The sequence below is a fragment of the Nycticebus coucang genome, chromosome 21 (genome assembly GCF_027406575.1).
Source record: "Nycticebus coucang isolate mNycCou1 chromosome 21, mNycCou1.pri, whole genome shotgun sequence".
Classification (NCBI taxonomy): domain Eukaryota; kingdom Metazoa; phylum Chordata; class Mammalia; order Primates; family Lorisidae; genus Nycticebus; species Nycticebus coucang.
Window position 1 is genome coordinate 43,435,414 of NC_069800.1, and position 24,474 is coordinate 43,459,887.

The following is a 24,474-nucleotide window of genomic DNA, read 5'->3' on the forward strand; positions in this document are numbered from 1 at the left end:
CACAGTTATTAGAACCTAATACTACACCAGGGCAGCTACACTGGGGAGCCAGCTCTGCCAATTCCTACCCAGGCCACTTGTGGCTGACCCTTGCTTGCTCTCCCTGCCTGGTGGCTTCTGCTCCAGCTAGTCCCAAATATCTACTGCTCTCTCCCAGTTTCAGGACATCTCCTTTTTTATTTTTATCTTTATCATTTATTTATTTGTTTGTATTAAGTCTCACTTTGTTGCCCTGCATAGAGTGCTCTGACATCACAGCTCACAGCAACCTCGAACTCTTGTGCTCAAGCTATTCTCTTGTCTCAGCTTCCCAAGTAGCTGGGACTACAGGCGCCCATACAACACTGGCTATTTTTAGAGATGGGGTCTCGCTCTTGCTCAGGCTGGTCTCAAACCGTGAGCTCAGGCAATCCACCCGCCTTGGACTCCCAAAGTGCTAGGATTACAGGTGTGAGCCACCTCACCTGGCCCCTGTATCCCTTTTTTTTTTAAATTAATTAATTAATTATTTTTGTTGCTTTTTGGGGGGGGCAGGGCTGGGTTTGAACCCGCCACCTCAGACATATGGGGCCGGGCCGTATTCCTTGAGCCACAGGCGCCGCCCCGTATCCCTTTTTTTTTTTTTGTAGAGACAGAGTTTCACTTTATGGCCCTCGGTGCAGTGCCATGGCATCACACAGCTCACAGCAACCTCCAACTCCTGGGCTTAAGCGATTCTCTTACCTCAGCCTCCCGAGTAGCTGGGACTACAGGCGTCCGCCACAACGCCCAGCTATTTTTTTGTTGCAGTTCGGCCGGGGCCGGGCTTGTACCCGCCACCCTCGGTATATGGGGCCGGCGCCTTACCGACTGAGCCACAGGCGCCGCCCCCTTTTTGTTTTTAAATGAAGTTTTATTTGTTTCAGAGATAGGGTCTGTATGTGTTATCCACATTGGGCTCAAACTCCTGAGCTCAATGAGCAGTCGTCCTCCCACCTCAGCCTCCCGAGTAGCTGGAGCTACAGGTGCAATACACTGTGCCCAGCCAGTACACGTCTTCATAATTCAGACTGCCTCAGTTGCAATACCACACAGAGACACATCCTGTAACACCCCCGCTGCCCCACACTCACTAGATGTGTTGTCTGTCAGGCATGCTATTTGACCTGTTACGTGTCTCTTCATCTGTGAGGGGCAGGATAATTGTCCTGGTCCCTCTAGCTTGCCATGAGCATTTTGGAGGTGAGGCAGCCATTCAGCATAGGGTCCGGCATGGAGCAAATGCCTGGCCCTTTCCTCATGCTGCTCCTTTTACATGGAACACTCCTCCTGAATAACCCAGACTTCCTTCTTAGACTCGGTTCTACTCAGACAACTTCCAGAATGCCTTCCCTCCCTGGGAAAAGTCCTCATCTCTGGGCTTGCCAGCCATCAGTGCTCTATGGCAACAGTGTCCCACTCTGTCACTGTCTGTCCCTCAACCTAGCCCCCACACATAACCAGCCATGAGCCTTCAGAGGCTCAGTCCCAACTTGTCCTCCAATCACTCCAGCTACTCAGCACCGCAGGCCTGGAGTCGCCCCTGATTGCTTCCTCACATCCAACCCAACAGAAAGCCCTCCTGCCTCTGCTCAGAACACATCCAGACAGCACTTACAGCAACTTCCCTCATAGGTCATGTCACTCCCCTGCTGAAGACCATCTCAGTCACACTGGGATCCACAGGCCTCTTCCTGGAAGGCCCTGCAAAACTTGACTCTCTCCCTCCTCCTGCCCCAGCACTGCCCCAGGACTGTGGCCTCCTGTGGCACTTGTGCCTCAGAACTGACTTGTCGGGCGGCACCTGTGGCTCAAGGAGTAGGGCACCGGTCCCATATGCCAGAGGTGGTGGGTTCAAACCCAGCCCCAGACAAAAAAAACAAACAAAAAAAAAGAACTGACTTGTCCTCTGGCTTCTCACGCTGCTTTATTGCGTCTGCCTGGTCCTTCTCATTGGATACTTTCTTTTTTGTTTTTTTTTTTGAGACAGAGTCTCAAGCTGTTGTCGCCCTGGGTAGAGTGCCATGGCATCATAGCTCACAGCAACCTTGAACTCTTGGGCTTAAGCGATTCTCTTGTCTCAGCCTCCTGAGTAGCTGGGACTACACGCGCCCACCACAATGCCCGGCTATTTTTTGGTTGTAGTTGTCATTGTTGCTTAGCAGGCCCAGGCCAGGTTCGAACCCACCCCCCTAGGTGTATGTGGCCGGTGCCCTGCCGACTGAGCTACGGGCGCTGCCAGACACTTTCTATTTACTTGCTGACTGTCCATCTTGCTAACTGGATCGTGAGCTGCAGTGCTGAGCCTTGTACCCTCCACTGTCTGCAGCCTGCGGACAGGAGCCATGATGACTCAGTGGGCCGGCCTGAAGAGATGCTCAAAGAGTGTCTCCCAACTTCCAGAGTGGATGGTGCTGCACCCTGTGCGGCAGGAGCCACGTCTTGCTCATCAGTCGTCCTTGCAGTGCCCAACACAGAACTGACACAGAGTAGGACAGCAAGAAGCCGGGGTTGATGCTGTAGGGCCTATCCCAACCCTGTGCTGACCTCTGGTATAGTCCTCTGACTTCCACATAGTCTTCAGGGCCCCCTTCCCAGACCAGGAATATGAGCCTGGCCGTGACTCTCCTCAGGCCTATGACACAGGGATGTGCCAGAGGGACTCAGGGGAGGATGAGGATCTTCCCCTTCCAGAGTCTGGTAGCTTCTTGGCAGCTCAGGGGCCAGGCCTTCCTTCTTGGTCCACAAACAAGCCTGTTGCTCCTAGAGAATCCCTTTCCCAGAGGTGAATCGGGACTTTGGACCAATCCTGGTATCACTCAGTCAACAGCCAATTCCAATTATACATAGTATGTGGCAGGATGCATGTGGTAAATGTAAAAGTTGTTTCTTGCTACTTTGTTCTGGGTCCCCAGACTGGAACTGTATTTATTTATTTATTTATTTATTGAGACAGATTCTCTCTATGTCACCCTTAGTTGAGTGCCATGGCGTCACAGCTCACAGCAACCTCAAACTCTTGGGCTTAAGTGATTCTCTTGCCTCAAGCCTCCCAAGTAGCTGGGACTATAGGTGCCCACCGAAAGGCCGGCTATTTTTGTTGTTGTTTTTGTTGCAGTTGTCATTGTTGTTTAGCAGGCCTGGGCCAGTTTGGAACCCACCAGTCTTGGTGTATGTGGCTGGTGCCACAACCACTGTGCTACGGGCGCTGAGCCTAGAGCTGTATTTTTGAACTTAAGAGAAAAACCACCCAGGGCGGTGCCTGTGGCTCAAGGGGTAGGGCGCCGGTCCCATATGCCGGAGGTGGCGGGTTCAAACCCAGCCCCAGCCAAAAACCAAAAAAAAAAGAAAAACCACCCAGAGAACTTGTCAAGGAAGCAGATTTCTGATCACCACCCCTAGCAGTCCAGCTCAGTAGGTCTGTGGTGGGTCCTAAGCGTCAACAAATACCCCTGAAGATTTGTACACCCAAGTGTAAGAGCCACTGTCTATGACATCATACAGGCCCTTCAGAGCTGTGGTGCCAAACCACAGTGTGAAATGTTGCACTGTGACCCAGGATACACTTACTCATAAATATCTAAACACAAGTTTCTTTCTTTTTTATTTCTCTTTTTGTAGAGGCAGAGTTTCACTTTATTGCCCTTGGTAAAGTGCTTTCCCATCACAGCTCACAGAAACCTCCAGTTCCTGGGCTTAGGTGATTCTCTTGCCTCAGCCTCCCCAGTAGCTGGGACCACAGGAGCCCGCCACAACACCTAGCTATTTTTTGTTGCAGTTTGGCTGGGGCCGGATTTGAACCCACCACCCTCGGTATATGGGGTCGGCGCCCTACTCACTGAGCCACAGGTGCTGCCCTAAACACAAGTTTCTTGAAGTAATATTACCCCAACCACAATCATGCTCCCTGATGTTTTCTGCTCTATTTCACTATATACATAAACATTAGTGCAGTGTATTTCAACCTTTTTTTATCTCATGGCACACTTGAACCTACAGTTAAATTTCTGTGGCACCCTTAAATTATGTTGATCAAAAAAAAAAAAAACAGTAAAAGGAAAGAATACACTTATTGTGCTTTGAACTTGTTTTGAAAATAATTTAATTAATAATCTTTTTTTTTAGAGGCAGAGTCTCACTTTATTGCCCTTGGTAGAGTGCCATGGTGTCACAGCTCACAGCAACCTCCAACACCTGGGCTTAGGTGATTCTCTTGCCTCAGCCTCCCAAGTAGCTGGGACTACAGGCGCCTGCCACAATACCTGGCTATTTTTTTGTTGCAGTTTGACTGGAGCTAGGTTTGAACCCACCACCCTTGGTATATGGGGCCGGTGCCCTACTCACTGAGCCACAGGCGCTGCCCATAATTAATAATCTTTAAAAATGTTCACAACATACCTAAGATCCTCTCATGGCACACCAGTTGAAAATCACTGCATCAGTGGGTCTTACCCCTATATCAAAATTATACTGGGGGCTTTTACAGCATCCAAAGACCAGGCCACATTCCCCTGACCAATTAAATCAGAAACTCTGGGGTGGAATGCCAGCATCAGTAGTTTATAAAGCTCCCCCAGGTGGGGGCGGCGCCTGTGGCTCAGTCAGTAAGGCCCCGGCCCCATATACCGAGGGTGGCGGGTTCAAACCCGCCCCGGCTGAACTGCAACCAAAAAATAGCCGAGCGTTGTGGCGGGCACCTGTAGTCCCAGCTACTTGGGAGGCTGAGGCAAGAGAATCGCTTAAGCCCATGAGTTGGAGGTTGCTGTGAGCTGTGTGATGCCATAGCACTCTACCGAGGGCCATAAAGTGAGACTCTGTCTCTACAGAAAAAAAAAAAAGTACGTGGGTCACTATGAAAGCTCCCCCAGGTGGAGAACTTGTAAGAAAAGTTAAGATTGCAGGCCTGACCCAGACCTACTGAATCAGCATTGTTGGGCATGGGAGTCCACCTGGCCGTATTAGAACAAGCCCTCCATGTGAACCTGGTGCATGCCCAGGTTTGAAACCCACACGTCTATAAACACCATATCAAACTGATTTCTTGATCCATGCATAGGTCATGATCTGTGCCTGACAAACACTCCCCAAAAGGAAACCCCACATGACAGCTTAGAAGCTAGTACCAGGGGAAATCTTTACCTTTCCTGAAGAATTGAATAATTTCTTCCTTTTTGATAATGAGAATTGCATTCTTTTTTTAAGACAGTCTCAAGCCGTTGCCCTGGGTAGAGTGCCATGCCATCACAGCTCACAGCAACCTCAAACTCTTGGATTTAAGCGATTCTCTTGCCTCAGCCTCCCGAGTAGCTGTGACTACAGGTGCCCACCACAATGCCCAGCTATTTTTTGGTTATAGTTGTCATTGTTGTTTGGCGGGCTCAGGCTGGATTCGAACCCGCCAGCTCCGGTGGTGTATGTGTCTGGCACCCTAGCCACTGAGTTACAGGAGCCAAGCCCATTTTTTTTTTTTTTTTTTTTAAGGGAAAGTCTCACTCAGTTGCCCTGGGGTTGAGTGCCATGGAATTTTTTTTTTTTTTATTAAATCATAGCTGTGTACATTAATGTGATTACAGGGCACCATACACTAGTTTCATAGACCATTTGATACATTTTCATCACACTGGTTAACATAGCCTTCCTGGCATTTTCTTAGTTATTGTGCTAAGACATTTACATTCCACATTTACTAAATTTCACATATACCCTTGTAAGATGCACCTGGATTTTTTTTTGTTTTTTTTGGGCCAGGGCTGGGTTTGAACCCTCCACCTCCGGCATATAGGACTGGCACCCTACTCCTTTGAGCCACAGGTACCACCCAAATGCCACAGAGTTTTATAGCTCACAACCCTAAAACTCTTGGGCTGAAGTGCTCCTCTTGCCTCGGCCTCCCCAGTAGCTGGGACTACAGGCACCTGCCACAACGTCTGGCTATTTTTTTAGAGATGGGGGTCTCACACTTGCTCAGGCTGGTCTTGAACAACTAAGCTCAAGTAATCCACCTGCCTTGGCCTTGAGAGCTGCATTCTTATCTACCTTTTGGTGTTGGCTATGGGGACCTTAATCCCAGTAATTATGTGGACCTACAGTGGCTTTCTCCTTTCTCACCCAACCAATTTCCCCTTGTACGTATGCCTTCTTAGGTCAGAGGCTGAGCGCCCACAAAAGCTGGTCACTATACTCTTGGGTCTGAACCAGGCCAGAAGGAGGGTGGGGTGGGGCAATTGAGCCTGGAACACCTCCTGTGGCTTCTCAGGCTCACTGGGTCAGGTCTGCAGTGGGGCCCTGTCCCACTCAGCACCACCACTGTGGTTTCCTGTTTGCAGTGGCTGCACTTGGGCTGCCTGCCTCCCTGCCCCCACCACTCTATGAGTGTGTGTGAGGGTGAGTGTTGGTGCTGCTTGGAAAATAACAGGAGAGGCTTGGGAGCGGGCATCCTAGGGACCTCAGGGAGGTACTGAGGGAAAGGCAGGAGAAGCAAAGGCAAGCTGGAGGGGCCCTAGAAGGGAGGACCGAGGCAGAGAAAAAAAAACCCTCCCAGCCCATCACAGACACTCAAGTTAGGGCAGGCACCAGGAGGTCTGTCCTCACTCTAGGATACCTCTTCCCAGTCTGCCATTGTGCCTGTGGTTCCAGCATATTGCCCCTAGTGTGCCTTTATAGTGGGTTCCTGGAGATGAACCTTGGCTGGATTTGAATCCTACATCTGCACTTATTAGTTCATTGTTCCCAGGTGAATTGTTTCTCTTCTCCAAGCCTTGGTTTTCTCATCTGTGAAAGGCAGACAATGGAAAGGTTTAAAGGCACACTTAAAGGGCCCAACACAGAGCCCGGTGTGCTACTCTGGAGGCTGAGGTGGGAGGATCTCTTGAGCCCACGAGTTCAATGCCAGCTTGGACAATATAGCAAGATTCTGTCTTTAAGAAATGAAAAGGGCGGCACCTGTGGCTCAAGGAGTAGGGTGCCGGTCCCATATGCCGGAGGTGGTGGGTTCAAACCCAGCCCCGGCCAAAAAAAAAAAAAAAAATAATAATAAATAAATAAATTGGGTGCATAAATAAAAAAAAAAAAAAAGAAATGAAAAAATTGGGTGGCGCCTGTGGCTCAGTGGGTAGGGCACTGGCCCCATATACTGAGGGTGGCCGGGTCAAATCCAGGCATTTTAAAAATAGCCAGGCGTAGGGTGACGCCTGTGGCTCAAGGAGTAGGGCGCCGGTCACATATGCCAGAGGTGGCGGGTTCAAACCTAGCCCCAGCCAAAAACCAAAAAAAAATAGCCAGGCGTGTGGCAGGCGCCTATAGTCCCAGCTACTTAGGAGGCTGAGGCAAGAGAATCACCTAAGTCCAGGAGTTGGAGGTTGCTGTGAGCTGTGTGATGCCACGGCACTCTACCGAGGGTGATAAAGTAAGACTCTGTGGGTGGCACCTGTGGCTCAGTGAGTGGGGTGCCGACCCCATATACTGAGGGTGGCAGGTTCAAACCTGGCCCTGGCCAAATTGCAACAAAAAATAGCTGGTTATTGTGGCAGGCGCCTATAGTCCCAGCTACTAGGGAGGCTGAGGCAAGAGAATCACCTAAGCCCAGGAGATGGAGGTTGCTGTGAGCTGTGATGTCACAACACTCTACCAAGGGCAATAAAAAAAGTCTCTACAAAAAAAAAAAAAAAGTAAAACTCTGTCTCTACAAAAAATAATAATAATAATAATAAATAAAAAAGAAATGAAAAAAGTTAGCCAGCATAGTGCCAGTGTACTCCAGCCTGGGAGATAGAGCGAGACCTCATCTCTAAATAAACAGACTAACACAAACATGGGCACTGCTACTTTTCCTTCAACTTCCTACTTTGTCCCTCCCTTAAGGAACTTGGTAGCAGCAGCTCAGAGGAGGTTAGGGACATCAGAGAGAGATTTTGTCGACTTTTGTGTTTTGCTTGCAAAGGCCCTGCACCTGGGGTGAGAGAAGTCCCACAGGAATATGTAATTTGGCATGTTCCTACAACTTGGGGCCTGCTAGTCAGGATAGGAAAATCCTGGGACTATTATAAGTCCCAGTTGCCAAAATGTTGGCTGAGCCTGGATCCCTGATGTGAGCCATTTATGTTGACTGTTAGAAATGCTGATTTTTTGCTCTGTTGCTGATGGGCTCGCAGGGCAGATAGTCAGATGGTCTAACACCAAGGCTGGCCTCTTATCTCCAGCCCCAAGTCATATCACACTTGCCTCTTAGCATTCAGGGAAAAAGCCCTGGCATCAATACAAATCTCAAATAGTTCTATTTCCTAAAGAATGTGCCATGGAGCACTGGCACCCAGTGAGCTGGAAGCTCCCCAAGAGCAAGTACCATAGCTACCTCATTCACCAGAGGTGCCTAAGACCTGGCACGCATAATAGGCGCCTTTCTCTAAAGCCTCTCCACATAGTAGGTACTTGAGAAACATTTTAAGAAATGAATATGGAGTGAACATTACTGGGTACTGCATGGTGAAAAGTTCCTGTGTTCAAAGCGTTTGGGAGGCTAGGCATGGTGGCACATGCCTGTAGTCCCAGCTACTTAGAAGGCTGAGGTGGGAGAATTGCCTGAGCCCAGGCATTCAACATTACAGTGAGCTATGATGACACCACTGCACTCCAGCCTGGATGACATAGTGAGACCCAGTCTCTATAAAATAAAAAAGAAGTGTTTGGGAAATGCCTCAACAGACAAAGGCAAAGCACTAAGAAGGCTGTATTACCACGGATTGTTACTCTCAGGGAAGGATATGATTTGTGGCGTTCCCCAAAGTGACCTTCCCATCTGCTCTATCTCTAAGCAAGTGGCCCACAGAACACACTTAGAGTCAGGGTATTGCAGCATTTCATTCCCCTCCACCCCCAACTCAACGCACAGGACTAACCATGTCTCTCTGACAAGTAACAACTCCTACTACCTTAGGGAAAAACACCACAGCTTTTCAGCCTGGCATTCAAGGCCCTCTGGGCTGGGGCCTTGCTTGCTTCTCCTAACCTCTTGTCCCCTGGTACAGCCCAGTGGCCCATCCCAGCACTACTGTGTCTTACACCCTGGGCTCCTGTGGGAACATCCTTCAAACTTCCACTCACAGTCCACTTCCCCAGGAAGCCTCCCTTGATTGCTCCAGAGTTAGCTGTCTTCCTCTGCCCTCACAGCCTGTCCCTCTCTCTCCCAGCCTGGGGCCCACACAGCCCGTACAGGCTGGCACAAACCTGGGGCTCAAGATGTTTTGGTTGACTGACTGGCTGAGGAGAGAGGTATAGCCTATTCTCTAGGGAATCTGTGGGTTGTTTCCCTGAGGTCTCCCCCAGGGAGGGCATGGGATGGGGCTGAGCTCACCCACCTCTCCTGGTCTGGCTCTCCCGGATGAGGAAGGCCCCTCCAGGGTTCCCTGGGAGCAGCAGCAGTTCCTCAGCTTTCTCCCGACTCAGGCCCTCATAGAGCCACCTGGAAGAGGAACGAGAGAGAGGGATGAGATCAGCTGTGGTGGGTCAGGGGGACCTTACTTCCACCCCCTATGTGATCCTGCCAAGGCCCTCCCTCTCTGGGCCTCCAAAGTTGTATCTGGCCTCAGGGTCTCTGAGGTCCGCTCAAGCTTTATCCTTCTGGTCCTGGCCCCAGGAGCTGGGGAGGACAACTTTCTGGTTTTAGCTTCCACATTTTTTCCTTGGAAACCTCATTTTCAAGTGTCCTGGGGGGTTCTGGAAGGGTGCTCCTGGCCTCTCTCCTGTAATTACCCAGCCCCTAGCACCCAGAACCCCATTCTACTCACTCTCCTTTCTAAGACTTCACCTGCTAAGAACAGCCCCTCTGGTTTTCTTGCCTGTAGACATTTATACCCACTGCTCCCCTCTCTGGCATGTCCCTCTCAGCATTTTCCTCCACCAGATCCTTGCCACCTTTCAAATTCCAGACCTTATCATGTCCTGTAAAGCTAGGGTCCTCAACCCCTGGCCCACAGACCAGTACTGATTCATGATCTGTTAGGAACTAGGCCACGCTGAAGGAAGTGAACAGCGGACAAGAGAAGCTTCATCTGTATTTATAGCCACTCCCCATGGCTCCCATCACCACCTGAGCTCTGCCTCCTGTTGGGTAGGTGGCAGAGCTAGATTCTAGGAGTGAGAGCCCTGCTACTGTAAACTGTGCATGTGAGGGATCTAGGTTGTGCTTCTTATGAGAACCTAATGCCGATGATCTGAGGTGGCGCTGAGGCAGTGACGCTAGTGCTGAGGAGCAGCTGCAAATACAGATTATCGTTAGCAGGGAGGTTTGACTGCACAGAGACCACAATAAATCAATTGCTTGCAGACTTATATCAAAACCATCCCCTTGGCTCGTCACCTGTAGCTCAACGGTTAGGGCACCAGCCACATACACCGGAGCTGACAGGTTCGAATCTAGCCCGGGCCTACCAAACAACAATGACAATTACAACCAAAAAATAGCCGGGTGTTGTGGCAGGCGCCTGTAGTCCCAGCTACTTGGGAGGCTGAGGCAAGAAAATCACTTTAAGCCCAAGAGTTTGAGGTTGCTGTGAACTCTACCCAGGGCGACAGCTTGAGACTCTGTCTCAAAAACAAACAAAAAAGGGGGGTGCCTGTGGCTCAGTGGGTAGGATGTGGCCCCATATGCCGAGGGTGGTGGGTTCAAACCTGGCCCTGGCAAACTGCAACAAAAAAGTAGCCGGGCGTTGTGGCGGGCGCCTATAGTTCCAGCTACTCGGGAGGCTGGGGCAAGAGAATCACCTAAGCCCTGGAGTTGGAGGTTGCTGTGAGGCCACAGCACTCTACTGAGGGAGATAAAGTGAGACTCTGTTTCTAAAAAAAAAAAAAAAAAAGAACCTAAAACTAATAAAACCCCAAACTATCCCCTCTACCCCAGTCTGTGGAAAAATTGTCTTCCATGAAACCGATAAGATTGAGGACTGATGCTCTAGAGGGTCTCCCCCAACCCCTCCTCTGGGCTCCTGGTGAGAACTTACCCATGGGAGACTTTGGCCACGTGGACGCTGGGGATACTGTACTCTTTGCCTGAGACTTCTGACAGCACTGTCCACCAGTCTCCATTCCTAGAGAGAGAGGAGGAGGCACCTCTTTCAGAAGAGCCAAGGCCCTAGGAACTGCACTTTTGGGGTTTACAAGGACCCTTTCAGGTTTGGTCCTGTGGCCACCTGTTTCCCAGGCTTCCTTGCACTGGCCAGTCCTGGCACCTCCTGGGCCAGGCTAGGGCTGCTGGGAGATGGCATGATTCAAGGCTCTCTGCTACAAGGCCTGCACATCCACCACTTGTCACTAATGGTGTGCTAAGCTGCCAGAAATCCAATCACAGGGTCACATGGGGCACTTCACCCAAAGCCTTGTATTTTTCTACTGGGGTGATGGCCCCTTCTCCCAATCAGTGTGTCTTCAGGGATCCAGTGCCCGCTGACTTACTCAGAGAGGACGGTCAATGGTTCCCCCAGTCTCAGCGACTGTTCAGCCTGCCCACCTGCAGGGAAACTGCCTAGGGCCACGGCAGCCTTGCTTCTCTCTGGATGGAAGGACAGAAACAGGAGATCTACAGGAGTCTGGCTCTGGTAGGCATTCCTCCCGCAAATGCCCTGAGGGAAGCCTACCTGCTTCCCAGATGGCTACCCTGGAATCTGAGGCTTTCCCAGCAGGGTTCTGCAGAGCTTTGGGGTTGCTGCAGAGAATTATGTAGCGAAAGGAGTGGGGCTTCTGGCTATAATGCCATTTAATATATGGCTTTTCACAGAGACTTTACAAAGAGATTCTGCTCTCAGAAAACTTAAAACCTATGGCTCTAAATGGGTATCAGCATGGACCTGAGTTCAGCCTCTGGAAGGCACTGATGGTGCTAGCTTTGGAGGGTGGGGAAGAGGAAGCTCAGGTCCCAAGTTACACAGCGACACTAAGGTGGGCCTGGGAGGACCATGAGAACACCAGCATGTGGTGTGGGGGCTGAAGACCCTCCCTTCCACATGGAAACCTGCTGCTCCCACATTCCTTCTATCTCCCCCCTCTCCAGGCTTCTGGAGGGGCCCATGAAATCAGATGTGAATGGGCTTTATAACTCTAGAGTTCTGTACACGTGGGGGCCCATGAAATCAGATGTGAATGGGCTTTATAACTCTAGAGTGCTGTACACGTGGGAGTAGTGGTTTCCCCATGGCCTTTGTCCAGAGCAGCGGGTGTAGACCTGTGCTGGCTCCTGAGAACAGCTGCCACCCCAAGCCCACTGTTTCAGGACTGGCCCTGGGCAGATACTCAGCATGTGTGTGTGACTACATGTTCTGGTCAGCCACCCTGCCATTGCTTGCTGAGGGGGCTTTGTGCACTTACACCCCCACCCCTCCCCCCCCAGCCCTTACCACTGCCTGAGGCAGTTGTTTCTCTGCCATGCTGTGGTATTGCCGCCCTGACTGTGCACTCAGCTGGGAAATGAGGCCATAGCTCTTAGGCACAACCTCTCAGGAAGGGCTTGAATAACATGAGGGGCTTATGGTCAGGCAGGGAGTGACGGGCCTAGGTCCCAGAGCTAGATGGACCCTAAGTCCTCAGCCTGGGACTGTTCCCAGAGACACAGTGGCCCAATTTTAAGGCTGGGCATCAGGCAGCAAGTGGTGCCGTCAGCACAGGACTCACATACCTCAACTGCCTCAGGGATCAGCCCACCCAGTCTAACAAGACCTCCCTCTGTCCGCCAGGGCCTTCTGGGCCTGAAAAATGTGCTGTCAATAGGTGCTAGAAGCGACTTCACTGGAGCCCAGGGACCCTCCCATTCCTTCCTCCTGTCCTCTTTCAGTAAGAGTCTCTAGAAGAGACTTGTACACACAGCAACGCTCTCACTGGTGGGCCAGGGGATAGGCTTATCTGTCTCAGATGCTTCCAAAGGAACAAGGTCTCAGGGGACTCCGGAATGGCCTCTAGGTGGAAACTCAGGATGTGGGGGAGGTGAAGGCAGGTAAACAGACAAGAACCAAGAGTTTAGACACTGTGTGGCTGAAGGGCCTCTGCTCTGGGTGGACATGGGAATAGTAAAACTGATTCTGGAAATGGACCATTTCCTACACATCCTTCCAGACATGCATGGAGACTCCTGTAGGGAACCCAGCTCAGAGCTCCCCAAGTCTCTCCTCTGAGCTGTCTTTGCAGCACAAGGCCTGGCCATCCCATGGTGCAGGGAAATACCTGATTCAAGTCTTGTGGAGAGTATTCTCTGATAAGAATGGGAAAATTGGGCCAGGTGCAGTGGCTCATGCCTGTAATCCTAGCTCTCTGGGAGGACGAGGTGGGCGGACTGCCTGAGCTCACAGGTTTGAGACCAGCCTGAGCAAGAGCAAGACCTCGTCTCTAAAAATAGCTGGGCATTGTTGGGGGCACCTGTAGTCCCAGCTACTTGGGAGGCTGAGGCAAGAGAATCGCTTGAGCCCAAGAGTTTGAGTTTGCTGTGATGCCATGGCACTCTACCAGGGGCAACAAGATGAAACTCTTTCTCAAAAAAGAGAGAGAGGGAAAGGAAGGGAAGGGAAGGGAGAAAAAAGAAAGAGAGAGAGAGAGAAAGAAAGAAAATAAGAAAATGGAGTCTCACTATGTTGTCCAGTGTCTGCTTTCAATAACCTGGCCTCAACTGACCCTCCCAGTTAAGTTTCTCAAAGCACCAGGATTAACTGAGCCACCAATACTATGCTCAGCCTCAAATGGAAAACTTTCAACTTTTGATGAGTTTAGGTGACTTAACCAGTCGTGGCTCACACATGATCCCTATGAAGTACATGTCCCCAGCTTCTATCCAAGGGAGCTAAGCAAATAAACCATGAAGTAGAACGATTTTGTTATCTGTGATGGTTAATTTTATGTGTCATTGTGGCTAGGCCACAGTATCCAGACATCTGGTCTAATACCGGTTTAGATGTTGCAGTGAAGATATTTTTTAGGTGAGATTAACATTTAAATAGAGGCCAGGTGGGGCCACGCGGGGTGGCTCATGCCTGTAATCCTAACACTCTGGGAGGCCGAGGCGGGTGAATTGCTTGAGCTCAGGAGTTTGAGACCAGTCTGCGCAAAAGTGAGACCATTGTCTCTACTAAAATTAGAAAAATTGGGGCAAGAGGATTGCTTGAGCCTGAGTTTGAGGTTGCTGTGGGCTATGACACCACAGCACTCTACCCAGGGGCAACAGCTTGAGACTCTGTCTCAAAAAAACAAAACAAAACAAAACAAAACAAATAGAGGCCAGGTGCTGTGGCTCACACCTATAATCCCAGCCCACTGGGATTTCTTGAGCTCAAGAGTTTGAGACCAGAGTGAGCAAGAGCGAGACCCCATCTCTAAAAAATAGCTGAGCGCTGGGCGGCACCTGTGGCTCAAGGAGTAGGGCACCGGTCCCATATGCCGGAGGTGGCGGGTTCAAACCTAGCCCTGGCCAAAAAAAAAAAAAAAAAAAAAAATAGCTGAGCGTTATGGTGGACACCTGTAGTCCTACTTGGGAGGCTGAGGCAAGAGAATCCTTTGAGCCTGGGAGTCTGAGGTTGCTGTGAGCTATGACACCTGGGCACTCAACCCTAGGGTGACAGAGTGAGACTCTGTCTCAAAACAAAATAAAACAAAATATTTAAATAGGTAGACTGAGTAAAGCTGAACACCCTCCATCATGAGAGTGGGCCTCGTCCAATCAGTTAAAGCCCCTGAGAGAACAAAATTGAGGTCCTTGGAGCAAGAGGGAGTTCTACCTGCGGACCACCACAGCAGCATTTCCCCAGCCTGCCCCATGATCATGTGAGTCAGCTCTTCAAAATCAGTTTCCCCTCTCTCTCCATACACACATGCACTACTGGTGCTGTTTCTCTGGACAGCCTTAATACATTATCCAAATCCTGAATCAAGACATGATTTGAGAACAGATTTGTAGGCTATTTTGGAGAATAATTCAGACCTGGAGCCACAGTTTTAACATCAAAATACTAGAATTTCTAGGATATTTTAATTGTCCAATTGTCCTAAAAACTGGGAGTTTTAGTCCCATCAGACTATTGTAGAAAATCATAGTTATGGGCTCAGTATATGCATTGTATGAGCTATTTTCCCCCTATTAAAAGAGCCCTATGTTTTTTTTTTTTTTTTTTGTAGAGACAGTCTCACTCTATCACTTTCAGTAGAGTGCTGTGGCATCACACAGCTCATAGCAACCTCAAACTCCTGGGCTTAGGCGATTCTCTTGCCTCAGCCTCCCGAGTAGCTGGTACTACAGGCACCCTCCACAACGCCTGGCTATTTTTTGTTGCAATTTGGCCAGGGCTGGGTTTGAACCCGCCACCCTCGGTATATGGGGCGGGCACCCTACCCACTGAGCCACAGGCACCGCCCAAAAGAGCCCTACTTTTAAGCTTGGTGCAGTAGCTCACACCTGTAATCCTAGCACTTTGGGAAGCTAAGGTGAGAAGATTGCCTGAGGTGAGGAGTTCAAGACCAGCCTGGGACACATAGTAAGACCTCATCCCTATAAAAATGAAATTAAAAAAAAAATTATCCAAGTGTGGCAGAGAACACCTGTAATTCCAGCTACTCAGAAGGCTGAGGAAGAAGGATCACTTGGTCCCAGGCATTCAAGGTTCCAGTGAGCTATGATAACACCATTGCACTCCAGCCTGTATGTCAGAGTGAGACCCCATCTTTAAAAAAAAAAAAGAGAGAGAGAGACTGCCCTACTTTTACTTCAGAATTTGATACCAGCCCTACTGTCCAAACTGTCCCGTAGAATTTTTTGCAACAGTGGAAATGTTCTATAATTTCATGATGTCCAATAAGGTAGCCACTAACTACATGTGGCTACTGAGCACTTGAAATGTGGCTGGTATGATGAAGGAATAGAATTTAAAAAATTTTGAACAAGTGCCTGTGGCTAGTGGCTATGTAACGGACAGTGCAGTGTTGGAAGCTACAGGGTGAAGCTGGCTAGCTTAGCCTCTGAATAAGCTGAGGAGGAGAGATGTCTAAGGAGACGACTGAGGGACTATTAGGCCCTCCTAGTCATACATTCTGGTTAATGCTTATCACTTTATCTGATTTTCTCATTGATCTAGTTGTTTAATGCTTTTACGGCTAATGCAATCTCTGCAAGAGCAGGGATGCTGCCTATTTGGCTCACTAGGAAAGGCCTGGTATACAGCAGGCACTCATTGATACTTGATGCTGTTTTAGGTTTGCTAGCCAGGAAGGCCCACAGAGGCAGTGATGTCTTGGACTGCACAACCTCGCTGTGCCTGGGAAGGGCCTGCAGCCTACCTGCTTGCATGGGTGCAGGTTCCTGGCCTCGGACAGAAGGGCTTGAGCTTGGGCTTGGCAGCGTTTTTCCTCTGCTGGGCAGACTTCCCATTGTTCCTCAGCAGAGCACTTGGAAGCACATTGCCAAGAGAAATCTGAAAGAGATGCTGTGATGGAGACTGAGCCATGGCCCCTGGCCTGGTCCCCAGACACCCCTCCCTCCCCAGCCTGGCCCAGCACATCTCCTGCTGACACATATGACGCACTTCCCATCAGGACTAGACTCAGCCCCCTACCAGACTGAAGGCTCCTGGTTACCTGGATCCCATCTTTTCTATGCCACAGCCAGGTTCAATTCTTTATTTCTAGGCCTTTGCTTATGTCCCCTCTTGTGGCAGGAATGCCCTTTACTCCCCTTAGGGCCTGTCTGGATCCTGCCTTTCCTGGGGAAGCTTTCCCCATGTCCCAGCCTTTGCTGACCACTCCCTTGAATTCCTGTGGGCCACATGGAACTCCTTCTCTGACCTGGGATTTCACTTTGCCACTGGGAGAAAGAGAACAGTGGCAGGCCAATGAGGCATATCAGGGCCCATAGCTAGGGTGAGAGGATGGTGAGAGGACTTGGGCAGGTGTGAAAGCTGGTGTCACAGAAAGCAAAGGTGGCACAGAAGACAATGTTATTGGTGTCACGGAGTACCACAAAGCCGGATGATGCCATTATGACTTGCAAGCCCTCAAAAGTTGGTGGCTGGGCCACTTCCCCTCTCTGCGCCTCCTTTCCCTAGTCTGGAAAATAGGGATAACAACACCTAACATGTGGTTTTTGAGATAATGCACATGAGGAGCCTGGCTGGGCGAATTTCCTGCAGCTTGTCCTGAATGTTACTTTGTTAGAGGCTGGCTCCTCCTGGGAGTCTCCTTTTTCTCCCCCTTTTCTCTCTTGGCTGCCTGTTGTATCTTTTCATAAGTTTTAACTACTCATTTCCTATAGCATTTACTTGCTTCATCTGTCCTTGTCCTACAGCTGTGTAAGGACAAGACCTCTTTTTTTTTTTTTTTTTTGAGACAGAGCCTCAAGCTGTTGCCCTGGGTAGAGTGCCATGGCATCACAGCTCACAGCAACCTCCAACTCCTGGGCTCATGCGAGTCTCCTAGGACAGGACCTCTTGTTTGCCTTTTTCCTTAGCACTCAGTGAGGCACCACCGAAGGTACTCAGCAATAGTATCTAAGTGAACCAAAGTGATGATCAGCTCTTTGGATGGGTGTCTTATCCTTAGAATAAATACCAAGGTTTCCAGGGGAAGGCTAATTTTCTCAAACACTATATTATAGTGTTTGCAGAATGGGGGACTGAGTTTTATATTGCTATTGAGATGGTTTCATCCTTTTCAGTAGAGACAAGGCACAGTTGCACACTTAGTTCCATTCACTGGTATTCATTGAGTTCCTGCTCTCTGCCAGGCACCTGTCAAGGGCAGGGGGTCCAGGGAGGAGGACAGCGTGCTTGCCGTTGAACCCCATGCTGACTGGAGGAGGACATGTGTCCATCACTATCATGGCATGACTTCTATGGCCTCTTGGGCCAGTCCTGAGGACTCTTTCTGTTCTTCAGTCTCATGTCATCAAATGGCAATGACAATGCCTGCTTGTTGCTGCCTCTCCATGGGAGGTCAGTATTCATCTGGAATATAAAACTCAGTATTCATCTGGAAAGAAGCTCCTTAACCCCCGATGGGAAGTGGCTTCTGAAAGCCTCTCCCTAGTCAGGCTTTTGGGATCCTGCACCCTTGGCAGATTGAGATGGTACTACTGCCTCCCAAGGGGATTTCTGATTCCCTTGATGCTAGGGCGCCTCTTTAGTTCAGGTTGCCAATATTCCTGTGGCCTCCTAGCCTTTCCTTGACCTTTGGTGGAGGCACAGACTAAATGCTTAACTTTGCAGACATGAGAGAACATCTGCCTTGGGTAACATGAGTGATGACTTCAGATCAGGTTCGAGCTGTGTGACCAGGCAAAGCAGATAAGTTTTCAGAATCTCATCTGTGAATGTGAATAGTGACAGCAACTCCACAGGATTGTGGGTTCAATTAGAGGAGTTTGGCACAGAGTGCTCAGTAAAGCTTAGTTTCCTTTCCCCTCCTTCAGCAATACCACAACCACCAACTGCAGAAACCCAGAGACTTCTTCCTGCTGCAGGTGGAGCTGGGGTTGGGCCCACCAGGGGTGGGGAACCTGTGGCCTTAAGGAAACTTGTGGTCTTCCTAGTCTTAAGTGCAGCCTTTTGACTGAATCCAAATTCTACATAACAAATCCTTTCATTAAAAGGGACTTGGCAGAGAAAGATGAAACTTTTCTTGCCACCTTTGGTGCTTCTTAAAGAACAATCATGAAATCAGAAGGCTGCAGGTTCCCCACCCCTGATGCTGGAAGCCTCCCCAGAACTCTCTTTTCCCTCCCTTCACATGGTCTGGTTGAGGCCAGTAAGGCCCTGGGGCCAAAATGAAGACCACGCAGTGTGCCGGCCTCTGAGGAGGAGGTATTGGCTGAAGCTTTACACACACACATACACACAAAGATAATCTAATCATCAACTATATGAATATATGAACAACTTACTATGTGCCTGGCACTTTCTAGGGGACCTAAGCCGGGGGTGGGAGGAAAGAGTGAAAGGCAGTGACATGAGCACACTGCCCAGAACTTGTTTTTGATCATCTCACTGGAGTCCTACTTCAGATACAATCACCATGGCCCTGAGAGGACAACCTCATGCTTAAGGTCACGTAGCTGGTTAGTGCAGAGCTGAATCTACTACCATTGTGAGTGTCGTGTGCTTCTGAAGATCATTTTCAGCAGTAAGCATAAGAGTGACGAATGTGGATTAAATTCGAGACCTCTTTTTTGATTGAGAAATATCACTCTTTGAAAGGAATTGTAGACTCTGCAGCTGACGTGTCTTCCCAGAGTATAATCCTCGTTCATTCACCGACTTTGGAAGACTGCAGCACAGAACAGGGCCCAAATGCACACAGCAAGAGGGAGGGAAAGAGGGGAGACCTCAGTTCTTCTGGGACCCCCAGAAAGCACCCCTCTTACAGCCTCAGTAAACCCACTTCCCCTCCTTGAACTCGTTGCCCACCAAAAAATAAAGCCCAGTGCCAGTCTCTGACAGGACCATTTTTCCTCACCTGTCTTGAGGCTATCAGAAAATAAAAAGCAAGCATACTTACGGGTTTCTTGTCGTGGGAGGTTTGGAGAAGGCTCAGCTAAGATGCATGCTTTGGCTGGAGAGATTAGAGCTTTAGTGCAGTCCAGCAGTCTGCCCACGTCCTTGGTCTTAGGATACCCAGAACTGTCTCGGCTTGGGAGGATGTTGAATAAGAGGCTCTGCCTGTCAGCTTGGGTAGCTCAGCATCTATCTGTGCTCAGAAGTTTGTACATCCAGGAAGGGTGAGGAGCCCCATGCTCCTTGGGGACCCTGGACAGGGGGCCTGGAAGCTCTCCCAAGCAAAGCTGGGCCAGGGAAGAAGACCCAGGGGGCTCTTTGAGCGCTGTCACAAAGACACAGGTGCAAAGTCCTTGGAGCTCTGGCTCCCAGTCTGCAGACTCTGTGGTTCTCACAACCACCCATTTCCTCTGACGGCATCACAGACCAGTGAGGAGCCACCTTCCCCAAGTTCCTGTTTCTGGGGAAGCAGCAGCTGCCTTGTCATGATCCTGGAACAAAAGGTTTTTCTCTGGCTTTGCAACTTGATCTTGTCCAGGGAACACAGGACCAAGGTAAATGAGCAGGAGTTGCCCAGGCTGGCTTGACTGTAATAATCACCAGTGGGGCTTAATTTTAGCAATTTCTGTGATGCTCCTATACCTTCTGAGTCTACAGTGCCAGAAGGGGAGCCTAGGAATCTAAATTGTCAAAACGCCAAGAGATTCTCTTGACGGTCAAGTCAGGAAGGCACTGCCACCACAGTCCTTAATGTGTATAGGAATCACCTGGGGGTCTCGACAAGTTGCAAACTCTGATTCAGTAGGTCTAGGATGGGCTTCAAGATTCTACCTTTTTTTTTTTTTTGAGACAGAGTCTCACTTGTGTCGCCTGGGTAGAGTGCCGTGGCATCACAGCTTGCAGCAACCTTAAACTCTTGGGCTTTATTTCTCCTGCCTCAGCCTCCCAAGTAGCTGGGACTACAGGCGTCTGCCACAACACCCAGATATTTTTTGGTTGTCATTGTTCTTTGGCAGGCCCGGGCTGGATTTGAACCCACCAGCTCCAGTGTTATGTGGCTGGGGCCCTAGCTGCTGAGCTACAGGCACTGAGCTGAGATTCTACCTTTCTAATAAGCTCCCAGGTAATGCCCATGTTGCTGGTCTGGGGACCACACTTTGAATAGCATAATCTGCAGCATAGTTCTCAAAGTGTGCTCCCTAGACCAGCAGATTTAGGATTACCTGGGAGTTTGTTACACATGAAAACTATCAGTCCTGATCACAATCTATTGGATCTGAGACTCAGGGGCTGCCCCTGCCCAATATTTCTATAAGCCCTCCAGATGGTTCTGATGCATGCCCAAGCCAACAATCTCTGGTTCAGGATAAGGAATGCAATGCTGACTGAATTGTTTTCAATTGTTACCTTCAGTCCGTAGGTCATTAAAATTTCACCACTTAGGGTGGTGCATGTGGCTCAGTGGGTAGGGCGCCAGCCCCATATACCGAGGGTGGTGGGTTCAAACCCAGCCCCGGCTAAAACTGCAACCAAAAAATAGCCGGGCGTTGTGGTGGGCGCCTGTAGGCCCAGCTACTTGGGAGGCTGAGGCAAGAGAATCATCTAAGCCCAGGGGTTAGAGGTTGCTGTGAGCTGTGAGCTGTGGTAGCTGCCACAGCACTCTACCGAGGGCGATAAAGTGAGATTCTGTCTCTACAAAAAAAAAAAAATAATAATTTCACCACTCATCGGCTGCCTCCCCATGAGGGGCTCAGTATTTCTGGAGATGGATGCCCTGCAACATAGAGGGGAATCTGTGTTGCCCATTGCAGAGATGGCTCCTGACTCCAGCTCAGACTCGCAGCCTTTTCTGCCTTGCCAGCCAGAGCACACTCTTGCCAATGTTTTCAGGGTTTCTGCAGGTCCCTCAGTCCCTCTCCCTCTCTCTCCCTCGCCCCTAGGGAAGGCTGGTTTGATATTTAGCTTTTCAGGTATTTGGTTTGGAGAGCTGAAGGAGCCAGAGTGAAGTAACTCTGTAAGTAAGTCCTAATCTGGGTGTTAGACTCGGGGGCAGCCACTCAGGGATGTAGGCCAGGATGGCAGGCAAGGAACTGAGCACAAGCCCACCCTCCCATTCCTGCCACCATATAACTCTGATTTCCAAGTGTACTTTCTTTTTTTGAGACAGACTCTCACTGTCACCTGGTATACAGCGGCATGGCATCATAGCTCATAGCAACCTCCAACTCTTGGACTTAAGGGATCCTCTTGCCTCAGTCTCCTGAGTAGCTAGGACTGCAGGTGCCTGCCAGTATGCCTGGCTAGTTTTTCTAGTTTCACTATTATTATTATTATTATTATTATGAGACAGAGTCTCACTATGTTGCTGTCAGTAGAGTGCCATGGCAACACAACTCACAGCAACCTCAAATTCTTGGGCTTAAGTGATTCTCTTGCCTCAGTCCCCCAAGTAACTGGGACTACAGGTGCCCGCCACAACACACGGCTATTTTTTTGTTGTAGTTGCCATTGTTTTTAGCAGGCCCAGGCTGGGTTTGAATCCGCTGGTGTATGTGGCTGGCGCCCTAACCACTGAACTACAGGCATCGAGACAGTTTTTCTATTTTTTTTTTTTGCAGTTTTTGGCCAGGGCTGGGCTTGAACCCACCACCTCTGGCATATGGGGCCGGCACCCTACTCCTTTGAGCCACAAGTGCCACCCCAGTTTTTCTATTTTTAGTAGAGAGGGATCTTGCTGTTACTCAGACTGGTCTTCAACTTCTGAGCTCAAGCAATCCACCCGCCTTGGGCTCCCAGAGTGCCAGGATTATAGGCATGAGCCACCACTGTGAGTAAACTTTTAAGACTAGCCTCAAAGAGAGGTCTCTGAATGAGGTAGGTAGTAGGGAGGGGCCAATTTTGGTCTCTTACAAGAGTCCCACCATATAAATTTCCTTTTCCACCTAGGGAGGCACCTGAGAATTAGTTTAAAATCTGGCTGGGCATGGTGGCTCACGTCTGTATTTCTAATACTTTGAGAGGCTGAGGCAGGAGGATCCCTTGAGCTCAGGAGTGTGAGACCAGCCTGAGAAAGAGTGAGACCCCCATCTCTACTAAAAAATAGAAAAACTAGTCAGGAATCGTGGCACATGGCTGTAGTCTCAGCTACTCAGGAGGCTGAGGCAGAAGGATTGCTTGAACCCAGGTGTTTGAGGTTGCTGTAAGCTAGGCTGATGCCATGGTACTCTGGCCTGGGCAACAGAGTGGAGACTCTGCCTAAAAAATAAATAAATCAGCAACTGAGGGCAGCAAACTGAGACTCTGTCTCTTAAAAAAAAAAAGAAAGAAAAAGAAATATGTACTTGGTCTTCTCCCCTGGTTTAGCCAGAGCTCCTAAAACCCTTGTAATTTCCTGGGTGATAGGCATATGTGTGTATGTATGTATTTTTTTTTTTGAGACAGTCTCAGGCTGTCTCCCTGGATAGAGGGCTATGGTGTCATAACTCACACCTCAAGCTCTTGGGCTCAAGCGATCCTCTTGCCTCAAGCTCCCAAGTAGCTGGGACTACAGGCACCTGCCACTCCTGGCTATTTTTAGAGATGAGGTCTCGCTCTGGCTAAGGCTGCTCTCGAACCTGTGAGCTCAGGCAGTCCACTTGCCTCGGCCTCCACGAGTGCTAGGATCATAGGTATGAGCCACTGTGCTTGGCCAGTTTTTCTATTATTTTAGTAGAGACGGGGTCTTGCTCTTGCTCAGGAGGGTCTTGAACTCCTGAGCTCAAACAATCCACCCACTTCGGCCTCCCAGAGTGCTAGGATTACATGTGTAAGCCACTGTGCTCAGCCTGTGTTTATTTATTTATAGACAGGGTCTTGCTCTGTCGCCCAGATGGAATGCAGTGGTATCATCATAGTTTGCTGTAACCTTGAACTCCTGGGCCCAAGTGATCCTCCTGCCCCGGCCTATTGAGTAATTGGGATTCTGGGGCATGCACCACCATTCCTGGCTCACTTTTCCTTTCTTTCTTTCTTTTTTTTTGTAGAGATAGAGATGGGGGTCTCATGCTGCTCAGGTTGGTCTTGAACTCCTGAACTCAAGTGATCCTCCTGCCTCAGACTCCCAAAGTGCTACGGTTATAAGCATGAGCTGCCGTGCTCCGCCTGTCTTTTGTTCGAATGTGGGAGTTCTTGGTGGACTCTTCGATGGGGGCTGATCACCATAAAGACCAAGCCATGATAATGAGGTTAGAGTTTGCAGCACCCTCACATCCTCTGGGGAGGGGAGAGCTGGAGAGTTAATAATTGGTAATTGTTGTTATGAAGCCTCCATAAATATTCCTAAAGTGCTGCACAAATAGTGGGATTAAATCTGTAAAATACAGCGTTCAAAGAGCTTCCACATCAGCAAATATATCCATGTTAGGTGACCCATCCAAGCTCCACAGGAACAGAAGCTCTTGTACTTGGGATCCTTTCAGACTTCATCCTATCTACTTTTTCTGGCTATTCATGTGTCTCTTTCATCATATTTTTCATAATAAACCAGTAAACATGTTTCCTTAAGCTGTAAGACATCTTAGCAAACTATCAAACCTGAGGAAGGGGTCATGGGAACTCCAAATCTGCAGTCATGTGGGAAGTGTGAGCAGCCCAGGGATTCATTGCTTACAATTGGTGTCCGAAGTTGGGGTGTTGTCTTGTGGTGCTGACCCATTAAACTACAGGGTCCACATTAACTCCATTTATCTAGCGTCATAACTGAATTAATTGTAGGACACTTAGTTGGTAACTGGAGTGTTGAAGACCTAGTTTGTACAGGAAAATGTCCCAAATTTTTGGTCACAGAAGTATTGAGTGTCCTAAAGAAAACTGCTTTCCATACAATCACTGATCAGTTTTGTGACCATTTGTTACCTCGAGGCATGTTTCTGCATCCAGAAAATGGGCATAGCATGTATTTTACTGGGTTAACAGA

The 24,474-nt window shown here is 49.4% G+C and overlaps 2 protein-coding genes across 3 annotated transcripts in view; one reads left to right on the forward strand and one right to left on the reverse strand.

Moving 5' to 3' along the window:
- Nucleotides 1-19,867, reverse strand: part of SLA2 (Src like adaptor 2) — a 34,002-nt gene extending 14,135 nt beyond the window's left edge. The window contains exons 1-5 of one of the 2 annotated variants that reach the window (XM_053573577.1): nt 19,525-19,867; nt 16,315-16,448; nt 11,464-11,560; nt 11,013-11,099; nt 9,372-9,475 (exon numbers count right to left, since the gene is read on the reverse strand). In XM_053573577.1, the coding sequence (XP_053429552.1) occupies nt 9,372-9,475; nt 11,013-11,099; nt 11,464-11,560; nt 16,315-16,405 (379 nt within the window). In that variant the 5' untranslated portion in view covers nt 16,406-16,448; nt 19,525-19,867. Of the gene's footprint in view, nt 1-9,371; nt 9,476-11,012; nt 11,100-11,463; nt 11,561-16,314; nt 16,461-19,524 lie in introns of both variants that reach the window. The other variant, XM_053573578.1, reaches the window with a different exon arrangement.
- MYL9 (myosin light chain 9) overlaps nt 1-24,474 on the forward strand; it is a 183,149-nt gene that overhangs the window by 100,399 nt on the left and 58,276 nt on the right. The gene's annotated exons all lie outside the window — the stretch shown is intronic.